Here is a 24,989-nt window from a genome sequence, read left to right as displayed (position 1 = left end):
GTCAACGTGTTTTAAACAGACATCTGAGAGATTCAGGATCTCAACTACAAGAACCACGATCATATAGCTGTAAGAGAGGACATACACACGTGGACAAAATTGTTGGTACCCCTCAGTTAAAGAAGGAAAAACCCACAATTCTCACTGAAATCACTTGAAACTCACAAAAGTAACAATAAATAAAAATTTATTGAAAATTAAATCATCAAAAACAGCCATTACTTTTGAATTGTTGATTAACATAATTATTTAAAAAAACAAACTAATGAAACAGGCCTGGACAAAAATGATGGTACCTCTATAAAAGATTGAAAACTATTTGACCAGAGTGACATGATTAACTCAGGTGTGTCATTTAATTGACATCACAGGTGTTTCCAAACTCATAATCAGTCAGTCTGCCTATTTAAAGGGAGACAAGTAGTCACCCTGCTGTTTGGTGAAAAGGTGTGTACCACACTGAACATGGACAACAGAAAGCGAAGGAGAGAATTGTCCCAGGACATCCGAAAAAAATGATAGACAAACATCTTAAAGGTAAAGGCTATAAGACCATCTCTAAACAGCTTGAAGTTCCTGTGACAACAGTGGCTCATATTATTCAGAAGTTCAAGACCCACGGGACAGTAGCCAACCTCCCTGGACGTGGCCGCATTGATGACAAATTGAAGAGACGGATCGTTGGAATTGTATCCAAAGAGCCCAGAGCAACCTCCAAAGAAATTAAAGGTGAACTCCAAGGCCAAGGTACATCAGTGTCAGATCGCACCATTCGTCGTTGTTTGAGCCAAAGTGGACTTCATGGGAGACGACCAAGGAGGACACCACTGCTGAAAAAACTCATAAAAAAGAGAGACTGGAATTTGCAAAAATGCATGTTGACAAGCCACAAAGCTTCTGGGAGAATGTCCTTTGGACAGATGAGACCAAACTGGAGCTTTTTGGTAAGGCACATCAACTCTATGTTCATAGACTCAAAAACCAAGCATACGAAGAAAAGAACACTGTCCCTACGGTGAAACATGGAGGAGGCTCAGTAATGTTTTGGGGCTGCTTTGCTGCATCTGGCACAGGGTGTCTTGAAAGTGTGCAAGGTACGATGAAATCTGAAGACTATCAAGGCATTCTGGAGAGAAATGTGCTGCCTAGTGTCAGAAAGCTTGGTCTCAGTCGCAGGTCATGGGTCTTCCAACAGGACAACGATCCAAAACACACAGCCAAAAACACCCAAGAATGGCTGAGAGAAAAGCGTTGGACTATTCTAAAGTGGCCTTCTATGAGCCCAGATCTGAATCCCATTGAACATATGTGGAAGGAGCTGAAACATGCCATTTGGAGAAGACACCCATCAAACCTGAGACAACTGGAGCTGTTTGCTCATGAGGAGTGGGCCAAAATACCTGTTGACAGCTGCAGAACGCTCATTGACAAATACAGAAATCGTTTAATTGCAGTGATTGCCTCAAAAGGTTGTGCAACAAAATATTAAGTTATGGGTACCATCATTTTTGTCCAGCCCTATTTCATTAGTTTGTTTTTTTAAATAATTATGTTAATCAACAATTCAAAAGTGATGGCTGATTTTGATTATTTAATTTTCAATAAATTTTTATTTATTGTTACTTTTGTGAGTTTCAAGTGATTTCAGTGAGAATTGTGGGTTTTTCCTTCTTTAACTGAGGGGTACCAACAATTTTGTCCACGTGTGTAGCTTTCTCTACCTACTCTTGTGGAACACTTTTGGATGATGGAAACGACAAAAACTAGACGAAAAAACGAGATAAGATGACAAAACAAAACGACAGAAACGAGACACAAAACGACAAAACCGGGACACAAATACATGGATACATGTTCTGGTTGAACTCTAAACTCCTGAATGAAGTTCCTCAGCTTTTTTAGATGAAGGAAATGTTCTAATTGGAGAAGGTTGTGATGGTTTTCTGGTTCCAGCTGGTTCCAACATGTCCCCTCTGGTTTCTGAAGCGTCTCCATCAGGATAAATAAAGTGTTCTAATCTCAGTGAATGTTCTCTGAAGCACACCAGGATCTGCAGCATAACTTCCTGCGTATCACTTTATCAGATTTCTTTAAACGGGTCGCAGCACATTAAGGAATGAAACGCGACACCACACTTCCTCTGACCCAGAATCCATCTGTTTCCAGCTCAGGCTTTTTAACGGCTCGTAGAAATGGCTCTGAGAGATGGCAGGATTCATTAAGGGCTTTTAGAGCAATCCACTGGAAATGGAAGCAGACAATAAAGAAAGACGAACCTCTCCCACTCACTTACTGCTGGGTTTGTGACATTTATGACAAAACCTGGCAACCCACATGCATTAAAATATCAATTTAACACTCTGACGGAGGCAGAGCTGCTCTCCTCAGCGAGGTGTTTGGGTTTCTGATGAGGTCACAGCTCATGTGATGCTCAGATTCAGGGAAGGTGGTGATCAAAGAAGAATGTGGAGAAAGTGATTGTTTTCCTGTGAAAATGGTTGTAAAGGCTTCATAATGAATGAATGGGTATTATGTCACTCATTCATGAAGGAGTCTTTGTACAGAGGCCAGTTTATTCCTGTACGATGTTTAAATGACACGATTCTAAATGAGCTGAAAAAAGCAGAACTTCCTCAGTTCTGGACCTATGGACTGGGTCTATCTAAGTCTGCATCATGGATCCACATGGAGAAGAACTGAACAGAGGAAGAGAAACATCTGAGGAGTCATAGTAGCACTAATCAGGAGGTCTAGAAGGAGTCATAGTAGCACTAATCAGGAGGTGTAGAAGGAGTCATAGTACCACTAATCAGGAGGTCTAGAAGGAGTCATAGTTCCACTAATCAGGAGGTCTAGAAGGAGTCATAGTACCACTAATCAGGAGGTGTAGAAGGAGTCATAGTTCCACTAATCAGGAGGTCTAGAAGGAGTCATAGTACCACTAATCAGGAGGTCTAGAAGGAGTCATAGTACCACTAATCAGGAGGTCTAGAAGGAGTCATAGTTCCACTAATCAGGAGGTGTAGAAGGAGTCATAGTTCCACTAATCAGGAGGTCTAGAAGGAGTCATAGTTCCACTAATCAGGAGGTCTAGAAGGAGTCATAGTTCCACTAATCAGGAGGTCTAGAAGGAGTCATAGTTCCACTAATCAGGAGGTCTAGAAGGAGTCATAGTACCACTAATCAGGAGGTGTAGAAGGAGTCATAGTTCCACTAATCAGGAGGTGTAGAAGGAGTCATAGTTCCACTAATCAGGAGGTGTAGAAGGAGTCATAGTTCCACTAATCAGGAGGTGTAGAAGGAGTCATAGTTCCACTAATCAGGAGGTGTAGAAGGAGTCATAGTTCCACTAATCAGGAGGTCTAGAAGGAGTCATAGTTCCACTAATCAGGAGGTCTAGAAGGAGTCATAGTAGCACTAATCAGGAGGTCTAGAAGGAGTCATAGTAGCACTAATCAGGAGGTGTAGAAGGAGTCATAGTTCCACTGATCAGGAGGTGTAGAAGGAGTCATAGTACCACTAATCAGGAGGTCTAGAAGGAGTCATAGTACCACTAATCAGGAGGTCATAGTAAAAAGTTAAAATTGTCCAAGTAACTTCACATCTGTCAGAAATTACTTAAACCTTGTTCAACATTCCCTATTATTTGTCTTAAATGACTCAGAAGTCATCCAGAATGATTCAAAATTATTCTGAAAAGACTCAAAATGCCCCAAAAAGCGAATACCAAGAATCACTCAAAGCTTGTCTAAAATGACTCAGTGACAACAATGACTTTGTTGGAAGGATGTTCCTCATGTTTAGGTTGAAGGTTTTCCAGACATTGTGGAACCATTAGTTTGACATCAGCAGAGTTTTGAAGCTGATCTGAACACCACAATAAATAAACTAGGACAGAGTAAACCTGCAGATGAAGTGTCTGATTGGAGGAAGAATCTACCTGAGGAACAGAGCTCCAGTCTGCTGACGTCACCAGCCTTATTGATTATCGTAAGTTATTACTAGAGTCCTTTCGACACGCAGCCACGTTTTAGGGTGAAAGCTTTACTCTTAAAATATTCAGCGGCGGTAAACAAATGGAGGATATATGAAGTCTTTGTGAGTGAAAGCATTTACTGTTCGCACTAATGCAGCCGAGCGAACGCACCGCCGAGACTTAAATCGCTTCTATCAATAAAAACCAATCTGCTGGTGTCTGTCTGCGCTCTTCTGGATATTCATCTTTCCCACATCCATCTTTCTCCTGCTTTTGTTTCTGCATCTCACTTTACAGCCTGCAGAATCTTTTGTCCTGTTTTTCCTCCAATCCATCCTTCACTCTGTCCTGGACCTTTGTTTGCTTCCACTCCTTTATCCTGCTCCACTAAATAAGAAGGTCTGCCTTCCATCTTTCTCCTTCCTGCTGTCTTTAACTGGTTTGCATCATGGAAGTCTCAGATGAAATAAGTTAGTCAGCGTCAGTGAGACTGGAACCAGGAAACATGTTGTTGGAGAACTTATTTCATTTCCAGCATCTGTAGAGAAGAAATCTGTAAAATCTGACTCACCTGTTAAATTAAACACGAATAAACATGAAGCAGCTTGAAACATCGAACACCAATATCTAAACTTCTATGAACATTTAGACCTCTATGAACACCTAGACCTCTATGAACACCTAGACCTCTACGAACACCTAGACCTCTATGAACACCTAGACCTCTATGAACACCTAGACCTCTATGAACACCTAGACCTCTACGAACACCTAGACCTCTATGAACACCTAGACCTCTATGAACACCTAGACCTCTATGAACACCTAGACCTCTACGAACACCTAGACCTCTACGAACACCTAGACCTCTACGAACACCTAGACCTCTATGAACACCTAGACCTCTATGAGCATCTAGACCTCTATAACTCCAGGTTCTGGTTCCTACCAATGAGTCCACATCAGCATTTAGTCTAAACGTCTACAAACTGGAACCTTGTCTGATCAAACTTTAACCTATCAGATTCTATTGATGTTAGAGTCTCAACAAGTGGAGAAATGTGGACCAAAGACTGGATTTTAGTGGAAACATGGATCCATCCATAAATAGGGACTTTATGGAGACACTAGACCAACCTGAATTGGAGGTTTAGTATTTTTTGAGTTTGTACTTTGTGAATTAGTGCTGCCAGAGTTTAAACCACACACAATGACAGCAAATAGAACAGTTTCAAAGGTATTTCAGAGGAGAAAGTGTTCAAAAGTTTGAATCTGAATCTGATGTGCGACATGGCAATGTTCTAGGTTTTTGTTATTTTGACTTGAAATCTGTCCACAATATCCCAAATTTCGGCCAGAACTACCCAAAATGTGTCTAAAAAGTCTTAACATTTTCCAAGAATGACTAAAAGTTGTACAAAATGTCAATATAAATAGCTTCTGGTCCCTAAAATGGAAAAAAGTGGGAGATGTTAAATCCAGGCTGGTCTAGTGTCGCCATCAAGTTCCTGTAAGTGTATATCTATGGATGGATCCATGTTTCCACTAAAATCCAGTCTTTGGTCCACATTTCTCCACCTGTTGAGACTCTAACATCAGTAGAATCTGATAGGTTAAAGTTGGACCAGACAAGGTTCCAGTTTTAGATGTTTAGATGAAACCTGACCAACATTCCTGAATCTTGTCCAGAATGTGTTGAAAGTTTCCCTGAATGAGTCTGTTTAGGATCCACATGAACATCCATGACATCAGAGAGATGCTCCACCAGCTGCCACCTGAAACCACCAGCTTAGTCCAGAACATTTCCTTCAGCTACAGCTGGGAGGCTGACTGGATTTAAAGCAGGAATAAAGCAGAAAACCAGAATAAATACCAGCGGATCTAACAGTCTGGACTCTGATTCTTCTTCTCAGGTTGTTAGTAGATTAAACTTTAATTGTCTTCTCCTCCATCATTCCTCTTTCCTCTCTCCTGGCAGCTCTTTCTTCTCCTCTTTCTTCTTCTTTGCTGTTTCCTGCGGTTTCTCCTCTTCTTGTTTTTTCTGCTTCTGTCTGCCGTCCTTTAGCTGATGAAAGAGACGAGTGTTTTCTTCTCCTCCCGACCAGATGAAGATGAAAGTCTCGTGTGTTTGTTGCCGCCGTTGCCGCGGCAACACCTCACCTGTTTGTTCGCCTTCAACCCCTAACGAGCAACTCTTAACGAGAAAACACCTCTTCAGAACACACACATCAACACGGACAGACGGCGGTAATCAAAGCAGCATCAGGAGGCGAGTCGGAGCTCCTTTAATCCTCCTCATCATCACACAGTCGGCAATAGACACCATGTTTTCATCCTATAGACACTAGATAGATCAGATATTGATCCTACAGATAGCAGATAGATCAGATATTGATCCTACAGATAGCAGATAGATCAGATATTGATCCTACAGATAGTAGATAGATCAGATATTGATCCTATAGATAGCAGATAGATCAGATATTGATCCTACAGATAGCAGATAGATCAGATATTGATCCTATAGACACTAGATAGATCAGATATTGATCCTACAGATAGCAGATAGATCAGATATTGATCCTATAGATAGTAGATACACTGCATATTGATCCTACAGATAGTAGATAGATCAGATATTGAGTAATTCTGGACAGATATCACGCTATTGTGGACAATTCAGAAAGTTTCAGGACATTCTGAGTCCTTTTGAATGATGTCAAGTTTCCAGACATTCCTGAATGTTTTCAGTTATTTTTCACAATCCTTATCTTGTTTTGGGCAAATCTAGAATGATTTTATAAAAGTTTTAAGATATTTTAGACAAATATCAGTAATTTTGGACAGGTTTCACGTTTCAAGTCAAAATATATAAAAAGTGGAACCTTGTCTTGACTAATTTATCACAACGTTTTCCTAAACAGAATAGAAACTGAAATGAAACAAGTTTTGCTGCTGGACTGGACTTCTCTATGAATGAAAACATGACAAAATACCTTTATTTGAAAGAGAAATTTCCCAGAAAACATCACTGAAAAAGCAGTTTAGCTGTAAAGGAAGTTAAGCTTGTTCAGACTGGGTTGACTAATTATAATATTTATAATAATCTTGCAGTCGGTGGCTGTTCATTGATTTATTGTTGACAGAACATAGTCTTGTTCTGTGTTTCAGGTGAGCCAGGTGATTGGACGAAGCACCTGGAGGTAACAGATCTGTGGGGAGGCTGTGAAATGTGAGAAAGCTGCAGGAGGAAGCAGAGCTGAGAGCAGAACCGAAGGAGGGATGGAGGAAGATGATGAGGAGGCCAAAGATCAGGATGGAGGTCTGAGGGGGGGTGACTCAGTGGGGGAGGGAGGTTCATCTACTGGGGACAGCAGGGGAGGAAGATGGACCAATAAATAGAGAAGAGAGGGAACTGGACACAGAAACACACCAACAGACAGAAGAAAACAGACACAGCCTGTCTAGAAAAATAGTCCCTACCTGGATTCAGCAGAGCTAATAGTTCACATCCTTACACTGGATAATTACTGCAGTGATGACAGCATCTTCTTTAACCATCGCTGATTCTCATTCCTAAACAACCATGTAGGAAGACATCTCCTGTGGTCATGGAAAGGATGTGAATCTGTCTCAGAAGGGTCAAATTATTGGCCTGCATCAAGCAAAGAAAAGAACTAAGGAGATGAAACGACTAAAATCAGGTTAAGAACCGTCCAACGTGTCATTAGAACCTGAAGGATAGTGGAGAACCTTCATCTTCAGGAACAAACTCTTAGATGATCGTAGGAAACCACCAGCAGAACTCACGGCTGTTTAATAGTGAAAGAAAGAACATTTCCACATGAAGGGAACTCAAAGGACTGGAACTAAACAGCTGTAGCTCTAAGAAAACCACTGATCAGTGAGAATGATCAGAACAAAAGGCTTCAGACTGGACTCTGGATCAGTGGAAGAAGGTCTGATGGGTCCAGATCTACCCTGCTCCAGAGGGATGGGGGCAGAAGTTTAGGTGTTACGTTGTGTGTGTTATGTTGTGTGTGTGCGTGTGTTAGATGTGTGTTAGTGTGTTGCATTGTGTCTGTGTTGTGTGCTTGTTGTGCAGTGTGTGCTTTATAGTGTGCTATATTATGTGTTGTGTGTTAGTGTGGTATGTTGTTGATGTGTGTGTTGCATTGTCTATTTATTGTGTTGTTGTATATATATAGTGTGCTTATTGTGTTATATTGTGTGCAGTGTGTGTGCTGACTCCTGCTGTGTCTCATAGGTGTGTGTGTTATATTGTCTATATTGTGTGTTTATGATGTTTATTGTGTTATGTTGTGAACTGTGCTGGCTTGTATTGCGCGTGTTTTGTATTTATTGTGTTGTGTATTTATTGTGTTGTATTGTGTATTTATTGTGTTGTGTATATATTGTGTTGTATTGTGTATTTATTGTGTTGTGTATTTATTGTATTGTGTATTTATTGTGTTGTTTATTTATTGTATTGTGTATTTATTGTGTTGTGTATTTATTGTATTGTGTATTTATTGTGTTGTGTATTTATTGTATTGTGTATTTATTGTGTTGTGTATTTATTGTGTTGTGTATTTATTGTATTGTGTATTTATTGTGTTGTATTGTGTATTTATTGTGTTATATTGTGTATTTATTGTGTTGTGTATTTATTGTATTGTGTATTTATTGTATTGTGTATTTATTGTGTTGTGTATATATTGTGTTGTATTGTGTATTTATTGTGTTGTGTATATATTGTGTTGTGTTGTGTATTTATTGTGTTGTGTATTTATTGTATTGTGTATTTATTGTGTTGTGTATTTATTGTGTTGTGTATTTATTGTATTGTGTATTTATTGTGTTGTGTATTTATTGTGTTGTGTATTTATTGTATTGTGTATTTATTGTGTTGTGTATTTATTGTATTGTGTATTTATTGTGTTGTATTGTGTATTTATTGTGTTGTGTATATATTGTGTTGTGTTGTGTATTTATTGTGTTGTGTATTTATTGTATTGTGTATTTATTGTGTTGTGTATTTATTGTGTTGTATTGTGTATTTATTGTGTTGTGTATTTATTGTATTGTGTATTTATTGTGTTGTGTATATATTGTGTTGTATTGTGTATTTATTGTGTTGTGTATTTATTGTATTGTGTATTTATTGTGTTGTGTATTTATTGTGTTGTGTATATATTGTGTTGTATTGTGTATTTATTGTATTGTGTATTTATTGTATTGTGTATTTATTGTGTTGTGTATATATTGTGTTGTATTGTGTATTTATTGTGTTGTATTGTGTATTTATTGTGTTGTGTATTTATTGTGTTGTGTATTTATTGTGTTGTATTGTGTATTTATTGTGTTGTATTGTGTATTTATTGTGTTGTGTATATATTGTGTTGTACTGTGTATTTATTGTGTTGTGTATATATTGTATTGTGTATTTATTGTGTTGTGTATTTATTGTGTTGTGTATTTATTGTGTTGTGTATTTATTGTGTTGTATTGTGTATTTATTGTGTTGTATTGTGTATTTATTGTGTTGTGTATTTATTGTGTTGTGTATTTATTGTATTGTGTATTTATTGTGTTGTGTATTTATTGTGTTGTGTATTTATTGTGTTGTGTATTTATTGTGTTGTATTGTGTATTTATTGTGTTGTGTATTTATTGTGTTGTGTATATGTTGTGTTGTACTGTGTATTTATTGTGTTGTGTATTTATTGTATTGTGTATTTATTGTGTTGTGTATATATTGTATTGTGTATTTATTGTGTTGTGTATTTATTGTATTGTGTATTTATTGTGTTGTATTGTGTATTTATTGTGTTGTGTATTTATTGTGTTGTGTATATATTGTATTGTGTATTTATTGTGTTGTGTATTTATTGTATTGTGTATTTATTGTGTTGTATTGTGTATTTATTGTGTTGTGTATATATTGTATTGTGTATTTATTGTATTGTGTATTTATTGTGTTGTGTATTTATTGTGTTGTGTATTTATTGTGTTGTACTGTGTATTTATTGTATTGTGTATTTATTGTGTTGTGTATTTATTGTGTTGTGTATTTATTGTATTGTGTATTTATTGTGTTGTACTGTGTATTTATTGTGTTGTGTATTTATTGTGTTGTGTATTTATTGTGTTGTACTGTGTATTTATTGTGTTGTGTATTTATTGTGTTGTGTATTTATTGTGTTGTACTGTGTATTTATTGTATTGTGTATTTATTGTGTTGTACTGTGTATTTATTGTGTTGTGTATTTATTGTGTTGTGTATTTATTGTGTTGTACTGTGTATTTATTGTATTGTGTATTTATTGTGTTGTACTGTGTATTTATTGTATTGTGTATTTATTGTGTTGTGTATTTATTGTATTGTGTATTTATTGTGTTGTATTGTGTATTTATTGTATTGTGTATTTATTGTGTTGTGTATATATTGTATTGTGTATTTATTGTGTTGTGTATTTATTGTATTGTGTATTTATTGTGTTGTATTGTGTATTTATTGTGTTGTGTATATATTGTATTGTGTATTTATTGTATTGTGTATTTTTTGTGTTGTACTGTGTATTTATTGTGTTGTGTATTTATTGTGTTGTGTATTTATTGTGTTGTACTGTATATTTATTGTATTGTGTATTTATTGTGTTGTGTATTTATTGTGTTGTACTGTATATTTATTGTATTGTGTATTTATTGTGTTGTGTATTTATTGTGTTGTGTATTTATTGTGTTGTGTATTTATTGTATTGTGTATTTATTGTGTTGTACTGTGTATTTATTGTATTGTGTATTTATTGTGTTGTGTATTTATTGTGTTGTACTGTATATTTATTGTATTGTGTATTTATTGTGTTGTGTATTTATTGTGTTGTGTATTTATTGTATTGTGTATTTATTGTGTTGTGTATTTATTGTATTGTGTATTTATTGTGTTGTGTATTTATTGTGTTGTGTATTTATTGTGTTGTACTGTGTATTTATTGTATTGTGTATTTATTGTGTTGTGTATTTATTGTGTTGTGTATATATTGTGTTGTATTGTGTATTTATTGTATTGTGTATTTATTGTGTTGTGTATTTATTGTGTTGTACTGTGTATTTATTGTGTTGTGTATTTATTGTGTTGTGTATTTATTGTGTTGTGTATTTATTGTGTTGTGTATATATTGTGTTGTATTGTGTATTTATTGTATTGTGTATTTATTGTGTTGTGTATTTATTGTGTTGTACTGTGTATTTATTGTGTTGTGTATTTATTGTGTTGTGTATTTATTGTGTTGTGTATATATTGTGTTGTATTGTGTATTTATTGTATTGTGTATTTATTGTGTTGTGTATATATTGTGTTGTATTGTGTATTTATTGTGTTGTATTGTGTATTTATTGTATTGTGTATTTATTGTGTTGTGTATATATTGTATTGTGTATTTATTGTGTTGTGTATTTATTGTATTGTGTATTTATTGTGTTGTATTGTGTATTTATTGTGTTGTGTATATATTGTATTGTGTATTTATTGTATTGTGTATTTTTGTGTTGTACTGTGTATTTATTGTGTTGTGTATTTATTGTGTTGTGTATTTATTGTGTTGTACTGTATATTTATTGTATTGTGTATTTATTGTGTTGTGTATTTATTGTGTTGTGTATTTATTGTGTTGTACTGTATATTTATTGTATTGTGTATTTATTGTGTTGTGTATTTATTGTGTTGTGTATTTATTGTGTTGTGTATTTATTGTATTGTGTATTTATTGTGTTGTACTGTGTATTTATTGTGTTGTGTATTTATTGTGTTGTGTATTTATTGTGTTGTACTGTATATTTATTGTATTGTGTATTTATTGTGTTGTGTATTTATTGTGTTGTGTATTTATTGTATTGTGTATTTATTGTGTTGTGTATTTATTGTATTGTGTATTTATTGTGTTGTGTATTTATTGTGTTGTGTATTTATTGTGTTGTACTGTGTATTTATTGTATTGTGTATTTATTGTGTTGTGTATTTATTGTGTTGTGTATATATTGTGTTGTATTGTGTATTTATTGTATTGTGTATTTATTGTGTTGTGTATTTATTGTGTTGTACTGTGTATTTATTGTGTTGTGTATTTATTGTGTTGTGTATTTATTGTGTTGTGTATTTATTGTGTTGTGTATATATTGTGTTGTATTGTGTATTTATTGTATTGTGTATTTATTGTGTTGTGTATTTATTGTGTTGTACTGTGTATTTATTGTGTTGTGTATTTATTGTGTTGTGTATTTATTGTGTTGTGTATATATTGTGTTGTATTGTGTATTTATTGTATTGTGTATTTATTGTGTTGTGTATATATTGTGTTGTATTGTGTATTTATTGTGTTGTGTATTTATTGTATTGTGTATTTATTGTGTTGTGTATTTATTGTATTGTGTATTTATTGTGTTGTGTATTTATTGTGTTGTGTATTTATTGTGTTGTACTGTGTATTTATTGTGTTGTGTATTTATTGTGTTGTACTGTGTATTTATTGTATTGTGTATTTATTGTGTTGTGTATTTATTGTATTGTGTATTTATTGTGTTGTACTGTGTATTTATTGTGTTGTATTGTGTATTTATTGTGTTGTATTGTGTATTTATTGTGTTGTGTATTTATTGTATTGTGTATTTATTGTGTTGTGTATTTATTGTGTTGTGTATTTATTGTGTTGTGTATATATTGTGTTGTATTGTGTATTTATTGTATTGTGTATTTATTGTGTTGTGTATTTATTGTGTTGTACTGTGTATTTATTGTGTTGTGTATTTATTGTGTTGTGTATTTATTGTGTTGTGTATATATTGTACATGTGTTGTGTGTCTGCTGTGTGGGGGGGTGCTGACTCCTGCTGTGTCTCATAGGTGAGGACAGTAATGAGCTGAGGAGCAGAAATCGAACCAGAATCACAGACTGATCTTCATTCTCCTCGTCTTTTCTGTCTTTGTCTAAATGATTCCTATCAATATTTCCAATCTGAGCGGCTCTCGCCTCTTTCTGACACAGATCAATGGATTCCTGCTGAGAGATCAGAGATAAACTCTGTTTCTGCTCAGTTTCATCATTTAGGAAACGAGTTCTCATGAATAATCTCTGATCCTCCACCTGAACCACGTCCACCTGGTGTCAGAACCAAGACCTCTACCACAGGAACACGCCATGGACAAACTTCATGAACATACGTGTTATTATAACATATTAATATCTAAAACAAAACCTACACTTTTAGTCTTTATGAACATCAATTGACTCATTCAGAAATAAAGTTGTGACTGAAATCCAGACCATAAAGTCATTCTCTGGACTGATTCTGAGCCACATTTCATTTTTCTGTTTGTTTATTTGTTTATTAGTGAAATGAGAACTGATTTTTCCAAACAACCGAAATGATGATGTAATAAAAAGTGTTTGTGAGTCTTTGTGGAACTTTTTGTGCGTCTGAACTCCTGTTGTCGTCTTTATATTTACTGCGTGTGTCAGTCGTTTATCTCAGCAGGCAGCGGCACCTATATACTCTTATATGCATGGATTAGCGTGTGTGTGTGTGTGTGTGTGTGTGTGTGTGTGTGTGTGTGTCTGTCAGTCACGCGGCAGGGCTAGGCTAATCAGCGCAGCTAGCTGCTCTCTGATTAATTTCCTGTTAGCGTCATGCAGCTTCTCTGCTGTTTCCTCCATACATCAGATACACAACCACCACAACTGCACCACAGACACACACAGACTCACACAGGTTTGTCTCAGTGTTCAGACTGTCATACCTGCATGGACTTAAACTGATCTGGTGTCAGTTTGAGTTTCTGCCACAAACTGACACCAGATCAGTTTTACATCCCTCTCAGTGAGAATGACATTAAAATGACTCAAAAACTACAGAAAGTAAGTTCAGAACGACATGAAATCTGTCCAAAAAGACTCAAAATTATCCCAAAGGCAAAAAAATGAAACGACATAAAATGAGTAAAACTTTTATAGAAAACGACCCAAAAATGATCCAACATTACAGGAAATTAGTTGAAAATGAAATGAAAATTGACCTAAATTGCCTGAAAATGATCCAGTTTCTCAGTCAACAGTTGTTAAAATTACAGAAAGAGATTTAGTGTTCAGACTGAGTTCCTGGATGGATTTAAGCTGGAGTCAGGTTTAAACGAGGACAGTTTAGTCACATCAGAATGAAACTTTGGAGTTCAAACTAAAACCAGCTGAGGATCAGAGTTTATCTTCTGATTATCTGGATCTGGTGGTTCCCAAACATCAGGGAACATCTGGTCTGAGAAGGTTTCTGGTTTCGATCAGCTGAGATCTACACACGTGGACAAAATTGTTGGTACCCCTCAGTTAAAGAAGGAAAAACCCACAATTCTCACTGAAATCACTTGAAACTCACAAAAGTAACAATAAATAAAATTTATTGAAAATTAAATAATCAAAATCAGCCATCACTTTTGAATTGTTGATTAACATAATTATTTTAAAAAACAAACTAATGAAATAGGGCTGGACAAAAATGATGGTACCCATAACTTAATATTTTGTTGCACAACCTTTTGAGGCAATCACTGCAATTAAACGATTTCTGTATTTGTCAATGAGCGTTCTGCAGCTGTCAACAGGTATTTTGGCCCACTCCTCATGAGCAAACAGCTCCAGTTGTCTCAGGTTTGATGGGTGTCTTCTCCAAATGGCATGTTTCAGCTCCTTCCACATATGTTCAATGGGATTCAGATCTGGGCTCATAGAAGGCCACTTTAGAATAGTCCAACGCTTTTCTCTCAGCCATTCTTGGGTGTTTTTGGCTGTGTGTTTTGGATGGTTGTCCTGTTGGAAGACCCATGACCTGCGACTGAGACCAAGCTTTCTGACACTAGGCAGCACATTTCTCTCCAGAATGCCTTGATAGTCTTCAGATTTCATCGTACCTTGCACACTTTCAAGACACCCTGTGCCAGATGCAGCAAAGCAGCCCCAAAACATTACTGAGCCTCCTCCATGTTTCACCGTAGGGACAGTGTTCTTTTCTTCGTATGCTTGGTTTTTGAGTCTATGAACATAGAGTTGATGTGCCTTACCAAAAAGCTCCAGTTTGGTCTCATCTGTCCAAAGGACATTCTCCAGAAGCTTTGTGGCTTGTCAACATGCATTTTTGCAAATTCCAGTCTGGCTTTTTTATGAGTTTTTTTCAGCAGTGGTGTCCTCCTTGGTCGTCTCCCATGAAGTCCACTTTGGCTCAAACAACGACGAATGGTGCGATCTGACACTGATGTACCTTGGCCTTGGAGTTCACCTTTAATTTCTTTGGAGGTTGCTCTGGGCTCTTTGGATACAATTCCAACGATCCGTCTCTTCAATTTGTCATCAATTTTCCCCTTGCGGCCACGTCCAGGGAGGTTGGCTACTGTCCCGTGGGTCTTGAACTTCTGAATAATATGAGCCACTGTTGTCACAGGAACTTCAAGCTGTTTAGAGATGGTCTTATAGCCTTTACCTTTAAGATGTTTGTCTATAATTTTTTTTCGGATGTCCTGGGACAATTCTCTCCTTCGCTTTCTGTTGTCCATGTTCAGTGTGGTACACACCTTTTCACCAAACAGCAGGGTGACTACTTGTCTCCCTTTAAATAGGCAGACTGACTGATTATGAGTTTGGAAACACCTGTGATGTCAATTAAATGACACACCTGAGTTAATCATGTCACTCTGGTCAAATAGTTTTCAATCTTTTATAGAGGTACCATCATTTTTGTCCAGGCCTGTTTCATTAGTTTGTTTTTTTTAATAATTATGTTAATCAACAATTCAAAAGTAATGACTGTTTTTGATTATTTAATTTTCAATAAATTTTTATTTATTGTTACTTTTGTGAGTTTCAAGTGATTTCAGTGAGAATTGTGGGTTTTTCCTTCTTTAACTGAGGGGTACCAACAATTTTGTCCACATGTGTAAGAAGACCAATCAATGGTATCTGAGTTGCTGACCTTCAACCCTCCACCTCCATCCTGGTTGCGATGTTCTACCAGAGCTCTAACAGCTGGTCTACCTGTCCTGGTCCTACCTTGAAGCTGAGCAGCTGCTCTGATTGGTCCTTGTCCTGGAGGCAAGAGTTGAAGATGAGCAGCTCGGTGTCCCTCAGCCAGGCCTTCAGCTCCTTGATCCTGGTCTCCAGCTGCTCCAGCAGAGAGTTGGTCAGAGGAGACAGAGCAGAACGAGGGTTCTCCACGGAGCCTCCTCGACCTCCAGACGGCAGGATATTCCCGTTAGAACGGCGGTTCTGCTGGGAGGAACCGGGCCCCGAACGCTCTGACAGGATCTCCTGAAAGGACAGAAGAAACAGCAGATGTTCAACCATGGAGAGCAGCAGATGTTCAACCATGGAGATCGGCAGATGTTCACCATGGAGAGCAGCAGATGTTCAACCATGGAGATCAGCAGATGTTCAACCATGGAGAGCAGCAGATGTTCAACCATGGAGATCAGCAGATGTTCAACCATGGAGAGCAGCAGATGTTCAACCATGGAGATCAGCAGATGTTCAACCATGGAGAGCAGCAGATGTTCAACCATGGAGATCAGCAGATGTTCAACCATGGAGATCAGCAGATGTTCAACCATGGAGATCAGCAGATGTTCAACCATGGAGAGCAGCAGATGTTCAACCATGGAGAGCAGCAGATGTTCAACCATGGAGAGCAGCAGATGTTCAACCATGGAGAGCAGCAGGTCGATCAATAGAATATGAATCATGAAGCTGGAGAAGATCGATAGCAGGACAAGATGTCAGTCTGAGTGATGTCACTGGACACGATGTCATAATAACCAAAGCGATGACATCACTTGTTTTTGTAGCTTTGCGTCTCGTTTTTGTCGTTTTGTCTTGTTTCGTCGTTTTGTGTCTCGTTTTTGTTGTTTTGTCTCGTTTTTGTCGTTTCGTGTCGTGTTTTTGTTGTTTTGTCTTGTTTCGTCGTTTTGTGTCTCGTTTTTGTTTTTGTTTTGTCTTGTTTCGGTCGTTTCGTGTCTCGTTTTTGTCGTTTTGTCTTGTTTCGTCGTTTTCTGTCTCGTTTTTGTTTTTTTGTCTTGTTTCGGTGGTTTCGTGTCTCGTTTTGTTGTTTTGTCTTGTTTCGTCGTTTTCTGTCTCGTTTTTGTTGTTTTGTTTTGTTTCGTCGTTTTGTGTCTCGTTTTTGTTGTTTTGCCTTGTTTCGTCGTTTTGTGTCTCGTTTTTGTTGTTTTGCCTTGTTTCGTCGTTTTGTCTTGTTTCGTCGTTTTGTGTCTTGTTTTTGTTGTTTTGTCTCGTTTTTGTCGTTTCGTGTCGTGTTTTGGTTGTTTTGTCTCGTTTCGGTCGTTTCGTGACGTGTTTTTGTTGTTTTGTCTTGTTTCGTCGTGTTGTGTCTCGTTTTTGTTGTTTTGTCTTGTTTCGTCGTTTCGTGTTGTGTTTTTGTTGTTTTGTCTTGTTTCGGTCATTTTGTGCCTCGTTTTTGTTGTTTTGTCTCGTTTTTGTCGTTTCGTGTCGTGTTTTTGTTGTTTTGTCTTGTTTCGGTCGTTTCGTGTCGTGTTTTTGTTGTTTTGTCTTGTTTCGGTCGTTTCGTGTCGTGTTTTTGTTGTTTTGTCTTGTTTCGGTCGTTTCGTGTCGTGTTTTTGTTGTTTTGTCTTGTTTCGGTCGTTTCGTGACGTGTTTTTGTTGTTTTGTCTTCTTTCGTCGTCTTGTGTCTCGTTTTTGTTGTTTTGTCTTGTTTCGGTCGTTTCGTGTCGTGTTTTTGTTGTTTTGTCTTGTTTCGGTCGTTTTGTGTCTCGTTTTGTTGTTTTGTCTTGTTTCGGTCGTTTCGTGTCGTGTTTTTGTTGTTTTGTCTTGTTTCGGTCGTTTCGTGTCGTGTTTTGGTTGTTTTGTCTCGTTTCGGTCGTTTCGTGACGTGTTTTTGTTGTTTTGTCTTGTTTCGTCGTGTTGTGTCTCGTTTTTGTTGTTTTGTCTTGTTTCGTCGTTTCGTGTTGTGTTTTTGTTGTTTTGTCTTGTTTCGGTCATTTTGTGCCTCGTTTTTGTTGTTTTGTCTCGTTTTTGTCGTTTCGTGTCGTGTTTTTGTTGTTTTGTCTTGTTTCGGTCGTTTCGTGTCGTGTTTTTGTTGTTTTGTCTTGTTTCGGTCGTTTCGTGTCGTGTTTTTGTTGTTTTGTCTTGTTTCGGTCGTTTCGTGTCGTGTTTTTGTTGTTTTGTCTTGTTTCGGTCGTTTCGTGACGTGTTTTTGTTGTTTTGTCTTCTTTCGTCGTCTTGTGTCTCGTTTTTGTTGTTTTGTCTTGTTTCGGTCGTTTCGTGTCGTGTTTTTGTTGTTTTGTCTTGTTTCGGTCGTTTTGTGTCTCGTTTTGTTGTTTTGTCTTGTTTCGGTCGTTTCGTGTCGTGTTTTTGTTGTTTGTCTCGTTTTGGTCGTTTCGTGTCGCGTTTTTGTTGTTTTGTCTTGTTTCGGTCGTTTCGTGTCGTGTTTTTGTTGTTTTGTCTCGTTTTGGTCGTTTCGTGTCGTGTTTTTGTTGTTTTGTCTTGTTTCGTCGTTTCGTTTCGTGTTTTTGTTGTTTTGTCTCGTTTTGGTCGTTTCGTGTCGTGTTTTTGTTGTTTTGTCTTGTTTCGGTCGTTTCGTGTCGTGTTTTTGTTGTTTTGTCTTGTTTCGTCGTTTCGTGTCGTGTTTTTGTTGTTTTGTCTTGTTTCGGTCGTTTCGTGTCGTGTTTTTGTTGTTTTGTCTTGTTTCGGTCGTTTCGTGTCGTGTTTTTGTTGTTTTGTCTTGTTTTGTCGTTTCGTGTCGTGTTTTTGTTGTTTTGTCTTGTTTCTCATTTTTGTCATCTCGTGTGTCATTTTTGTTGTTTTCTATCTCGTTGTTGTCACTTTGTGTCTTATATTACAACCCCCAGCTCCTTACCCTTGATAATATCATGGAGTGGATGAAAAAAGTTGAGAAATGTCCACAGAATGGATGTTTTCATTCTTCTGTTACTGTTCTGTGTAATATTCTTCTTTATCAATTATTAAAATGCTCAAAATGTTATAAAATTAAAATAAACAGGATTCAAACATGAAATCATTCTAGTGTTGCCAACAAAAACAATAATAGTAATTATTATTCTGAACCAAAATGACAATAATGCCATAAAAACACACTGATGGAAGAGTTTAGGTCTGATCACTGGACCTTCTGAGGGTTCATGATGTGGACGGAGCTTCAGCTTAATGTGAGACCAGAATGTCTTCACCACTGAACTGTTGAATCGTCTCAGAGTTAAAGTGTTCAGGCGTGGCTTCCTGCAGACTGAGCTGTGTTTTTAGCTGTTTTTAGCTGCTTTTTGTCTTTCTGTGCTCACGCTCTCGGCGGGGGTTCCTGCAGCTCATTTCCATCTCTATGAGTTTGGACAAAAGCTGTGAGCGTCGCCTCTCGTCTTCCTGAACTCTGGCAGGTAAAAAGGTCCACTTTAGGACCCCTGAGCTGAAATGTGCCGTTAGCTTTGTGCTGGGAGTCATTATGACGGCAGACGGATGTAATTTAACACAACGTTTTACACAAACAGCTTCTCTCTAAAAATATACGTTTTGTGTCCTCCACAGGCGGTTTGATGAAGAGAATCTGGAAGAATCTGACGATCCTCTGAGTCCATCAGCGGCTCTCATCAGCCTTCATTCTCACATCATGTTCATTTTGGTGTTTCTGACGTTTGAACAGCGTTACTTTAGAACGACAACACGGTCAGGAGGGATGGGTTTACACCATGAGACACAAAACGACAAAAACAGGACAAAACAACAAAAACGAGACACAAAACGACAAAAACAGGACAAAACAACAAAAATGAGACACAAAACCACAAAAACGAGACACTAAACTACAAAAATAGGACAAAACGACAATAACGAGACACAAGATGACAAAGTAACCCATTCTAAGGTTTTGTGTTTTCTAAACTTCTTTTTCCAGCCACATTCTGATGTTTGTTTACGTCATAAATCTGTTTCTTCACCGTTTATTTTGTTGATCTTCAGTCATTTCTGATGCTTCAGGACTGGTTGCCGTGGAAACACAGAACATGGAGGAGAAGCTTTGAACGTTTAAGAATGATTTAAAGATGTTTTAATGTTTGAAACCAGCCTCGTTATGAAGAAGTTCTGAATAATAAGAATAATAATAGTATTAATGAAGAAGTGCGTGTTGAAGACGAGCCGTGAGTCTCTGCTGATGATCAGACTGGAGTTTAGAGGAAAACACCACAAACAGAGATATGAGGATGGAAGGATAGAAGTGATAATTGAGCAGAAACAAAGAGGGATGGAGCTTTTAGAGAGTGGATGGAACTGATCCTGGACCTGTTTGTTCACCAACAGCTTTAAAAACACAAAGAAGCCGTTTGTTTTCTGACCAATCACAGGTTTTTACAGCGTTGGTGCTAAAGTTTCTACTAACGTTCATCAGCTGGATCCATTCAAACTGAGAAAAGCTTTAATGATGTTCTACTCATCAGGATGAGGAGCTTTGAAATCCGTCTGAGAAAACACACTGACCGTCCAATAAAACAGTCACTCTAATATTTCATCCTTCAGCTCTGAGAACGTTCTCTGTGGAATCGTTTCTATGAACTTCTCTAATGTCACAGCATTGATTTCTGTCCACAAATGCATTAATGTTCCACAGGATCTTCTACTGATGATGGGAGAGTTGAACCAAAGTCTTCTCCAGAACATCTCAGAGGTTCTCAGTGAGCTCTGGACTCTGTGGAGGACAATCCATCTCCTGCTCCCGATCCACTCGTTCTCTGTGCATTACCTGTAGCTGGTTCCAGGTGTGCGTTAGTTACCTGTAGCTGGTTCCAGGTGTGCGTTAGTTACCTGTAGCTGGTTCCAGGTGTGCGTTAGTTACCTGTAGCTGGTTCCAGGTGTGTGTTAGTTACCTGTAGCTGGTTCCAGGTGTGCGTTAGTTACCTGTAGCTGGTTCCAGGTGTGCGTTAGTTACCTGTAGCTGGTTCCAGGTGTGCGTCAGGTTGTGGATCCTGCAGTGGAAGGTACTGGGCAGGTGAATTGAGCTCCTTTTCAGGGACTCAGCTCGACCCAGCAGGCTGCTCTTCCTCCCCTCCATCATCATCAGCTCAGTGTAGGAGCTCTGGACAGAAGAAACCATCAGTCTGATGAGTGTAGTGTACTGGTACTGGTACTGGTACTGGTACTGGGTGTACTGGTACTGGTACTGGGTGTACTGGTACTGGGCTTAATGGTACTGGTACTGGTACTAACAACTTGTTGTCAATTGTTGTTTTGTTGGACATTAACCCAAAACCCCACCAAGTGGTTCTTTAAAGAACATTTCTGTGAACTCCAAAGGTTCCTCGAGGATCTTCTACTTCTCTGAGTTCAGGTTCAGACTCTGGTTTAGGAGAATCAGACACTAAATCATGTTTTTATCTGCAGTTTCAGCAGGATGCTCTGTAGCTGGTGATGGTGAGGAGGTCGGGGTGGAGGACGGGTCGGTCAGACGTTCACTCAGCAGAACGTCGAGTCACTTTTTAAAATGTTTTCATCTTTAAACCCAAATCTCTAAAAACGATGAGAAAACGTGATAAAAGTTCATTTACAGGTAATTTAAATCACATTTGCATGAATTAATCTGCATTTCCACATCAGCAGGTGAAGAGATTTTCTGTTTTAAAGGCATTAGAGAAAATTTAATTTCCTACGACTTTGAACGTAGCATGCGCACATACAACCTCTCCCCCCCCCCGCCCCAACCTCCCCCCTCTTAACATTTACGAAGAAACGCCCCCCTCCAGAAACTTGCGTAGGACTCGTGAAGTTGTCTTTTACGGCTGGGTCCCCCTGGATCTTTATCTGCCATTATGTAAAAAAAGATGAGCAAAACAAGTCGCCAGCTAACTACGAAGCTGTACCAAAGCAACACATACAGAAAACAGGTAAGTCCAAGGCGTACGTAATCTACGTAACTAGGCCTGAGCCGGAAGATTTTTGATTGACAGGAAAGGGAGCAAACCAAACACCTCGGTCCGAGCGTGTTGATTGGCTGATGTTTTTCAGGTCCTGCCATGTCCACAGTTATTTTTTTTTAATTCTTTCAGAGACCATACATACAAGTCCACTAAAGGTCAGTATATTCATTTATGTGAATCAGACAAATTAAACAAAAAAAAACATCCTCCATAATGCCTTTAAAATGAGGAGGGCGTTCATTTCAGGGAGCTTGTGTTTTATCTAACATGTGAATGTTCACAGTTTATCTAATGTTAGGTTGTTTTATTTCCATTTCCAGCCCTGAAATCTAAAAATCTGAAGCATGACGAACATTTTACTATTATTATATTATTAACACGTGTTATTTTATGGTTCTGTTTAGGAAACTTAAGGTTAAAATAAAATAGACAGAATATTAACTATACTTATATAAATATCTACACTGATTTTAGCAGATTAGACAATCATCTTCCAGAAGCCCATTTATCTCCTGTTTCACCCTGTCTGCGTGGAGCTGCTGTAAATGTCTCTAAATATCGATCATTTGACAGCAGCAGACTCTGAAGCTGTGAAATCCTCCAGTAAAAGCTCCAGTCAGACTTCTGAAGCTGGAGACTCGTATTTTCCTGCGGTCTTTGAAGCAGCAGCAGATCTTTGACTTTTATTGTTGCAGCTCGGCTCCTGATGAGGCGTTTGAGCGTCGCAGGAGTTTTCTGCTCGCTGCTTTGACCACTTTAAAGGGAAAACCCGTCGCAGCTCTGCAGCGCCGCAGTCGCAGGAATCAAACGTCGCAGCGGCACTAGACGGCAGACAGCCGAGCGCTTCATGGAGGGTTTGAAAGAAACGCTGCGTTTTGTAGCAGCAAGAGCTGCTGAGCGTCTGCATCTCTGAGCTCTGCGGTCGGGGAGCTGCCGCTTCTATTCCACAACCTGAAAGTCACTTTTTAACACACTGTAGGAACAATCCACCTTTAAAATCACAACTCAGCTGCAGATGGAGACACCAGCATTTACTGTGGATTAAACCCGATTAACGGACCGGCTGGGAGGTTCTGCTGGTTCTTCTATCAAACCTGAAGCTCTGAGGCTGAACACACTGATCATCTCCAATCACTGAAAACATCTCAGTTATTTAGATCCTCTAAGAATTCTAGATTTATTTTAGCCTGTAGACCAGGAGAGTCAGAATCATCTTAGTCCAGGTTCTTCACTCAGCCCAGTCTGATCTCCAGTGATCCGGACCAGTAAAACCAGTAAAACCAGTAAAACCACTGCAGAATAACCTCTATATAACCACAACTCCTACTGGTTCCTTTGTTGTCGTGCAGAAATGCTCACATTTAAGAAATTACATTTTTACTAAACATCATGAACAACCTGAAATTTCTGAAGAAAAATAAGTTCAGTTCCATCAACATCCATCCTCAGTTTATCATTTCCTCATTAGAACTTCCAGATCACAGAGTGTCTACACAGGAACACAACATTTAGTCACCTGGACCTGAACCATGGAGGATTTACTGGAGGATCACAACCACAGAAGAAGACAAAAAAAGACAAAAAACAACATATTCAAGACAAAATATTACAAAATTGAACCACAAAACGACAAAACAACAATGAAAAATCTAGTATTTTACTTTCTGATCCAAACAACTTTTCATGGTCTAGAAATGATTTTAAATTTATAGTTTTACTAATTTACAATCTGCAGTTAATGTCTTCTCTGGAATTTTTACACTTTGAGGACCGGATTGGACCCTCTGGAGGACCACTTTTGGCCCACGGGCCTCATGTTGGACCCTCTGGAGGACCGCTTTTGGTCCACGGGCCTCATGTTGGACCCTCTGGAGGACCGCTTTTGGTCCACGGGCCTCATGTTGGACCCTCTGGAGGACCGCTTTTGGCCCACGGGCCTCATGTTGGACCCTCTGGAGGACCGCTTTTGGCCCACGGGCCTCATGTTGGACCCTCTGGAGGACCGCTTTTGGCCCACGGGCCTCATGTTGGACCCTCTGGAGGACCGCTTTTGGTCCACGGGCCTCATGTTGGACCCTCTGGAGGACCGCTTTTGGCCCACGGGCCTCATGTTGGACCCTCTGGAGGACCGCTTTTGGCCCACGGGCCTCATGTTGGACCCTCTGGAGGACCGCTTTTGGTCCACGGGCCTCATGTTGGACCCTCTGGAGGACCGCTTTTGGACCACGGGCCTCATGTTGGACCCTCTGGAGGACCGCTTTTGGTCCACGGGCCTCATGTTGGACCCTCTGGAGGACCGCTTTTGGCCCACGGGCCTCATGTTGGACCCTCTGGAGGACCGCTTTTGGTCCACGGGCCTCATGTTGGACCCTCTGGAGGACCGCTTTTGGTCCACGGGCCTCATGTTGGACCCTCTGGAGGACCCCTTTTGGCCCACGGGCCTCATGTTGGACCCTCTGGAGGACCGCTTTTGGACCACGGGCCTCATGTTGGACCCTCTGGAGGACCGCTTTTGGCGCACGGGCCTCATGTTGGACCCTCTGGAGGACCGCTTTTGGCGCACGGGCCTCATGTTGGACCCTCTGGAGGACCGCTTTTGGACCACGGGCCTCATGTTGGACCCTCTGGAGGACCGCTTTTGGACCACGGGCCTCATGTTGGACCCTCTGGAGGACCGCTTTTGGACCACGGGCCTCATGTTGGACCCTCTGGAGGACCGCTTTTGGTCCACGGGCCTCATGTTGGACCCTCTGGAGGACCGCTTTTGGTCCACGGGCCTCATGTTGGACCCTCTGGAGGACCGCTTTTGGCCCACGGGCCTCATGTTGGACCCTCTGGAGGACCGCTTTTGGCCCACGGGCCTCATGTTGGACCCTCTGGAGGACCGCTTTTGGCCCACGGGCCTCATGTTGGACCCTCTGGAGGACCGCTTTTGGCCCACGGGCCTCATGTTGGACCCTCTGGAGGACCGCTTTTGGACCACGGGCCTCATGTTGGACCCTCTGGAGGACCGCTTTTGGACCACGGG

General features: G+C 39.1%; 1 protein-coding gene across 1 annotated transcript in view; it reads right to left on the bottom strand.

Moving 5' to 3' along the window:
- Positions 1-24,989, bottom strand: part of akap6 (A kinase (PRKA) anchor protein 6) — a 176,834-nt gene that overhangs the window by 32,281 nt on the left and 119,564 nt on the right. The window contains exons 16-17 of the mRNA XM_051947550.1: positions 20,977-21,123; positions 16,065-16,322 (exon numbers count right to left, since the gene is read on the bottom strand). Coding sequence (XP_051803510.1) covers positions 16,065-16,322; positions 20,977-21,123 — 405 coding nt within the window. The remainder of the gene's footprint in view (positions 1-16,064; positions 16,323-20,976; positions 21,124-24,989) is intronic.

Source organism: Acanthochromis polyacanthus, chromosome 1 (assembly GCF_021347895.1).
Source record: "Acanthochromis polyacanthus isolate Apoly-LR-REF ecotype Palm Island chromosome 1, KAUST_Apoly_ChrSc, whole genome shotgun sequence".
Classification (NCBI taxonomy): Eukaryota; Metazoa; Chordata; class Actinopteri; family Pomacentridae; genus Acanthochromis; species Acanthochromis polyacanthus.
This window is presented reverse-complemented; position numbering and strand designations above follow the sequence as displayed.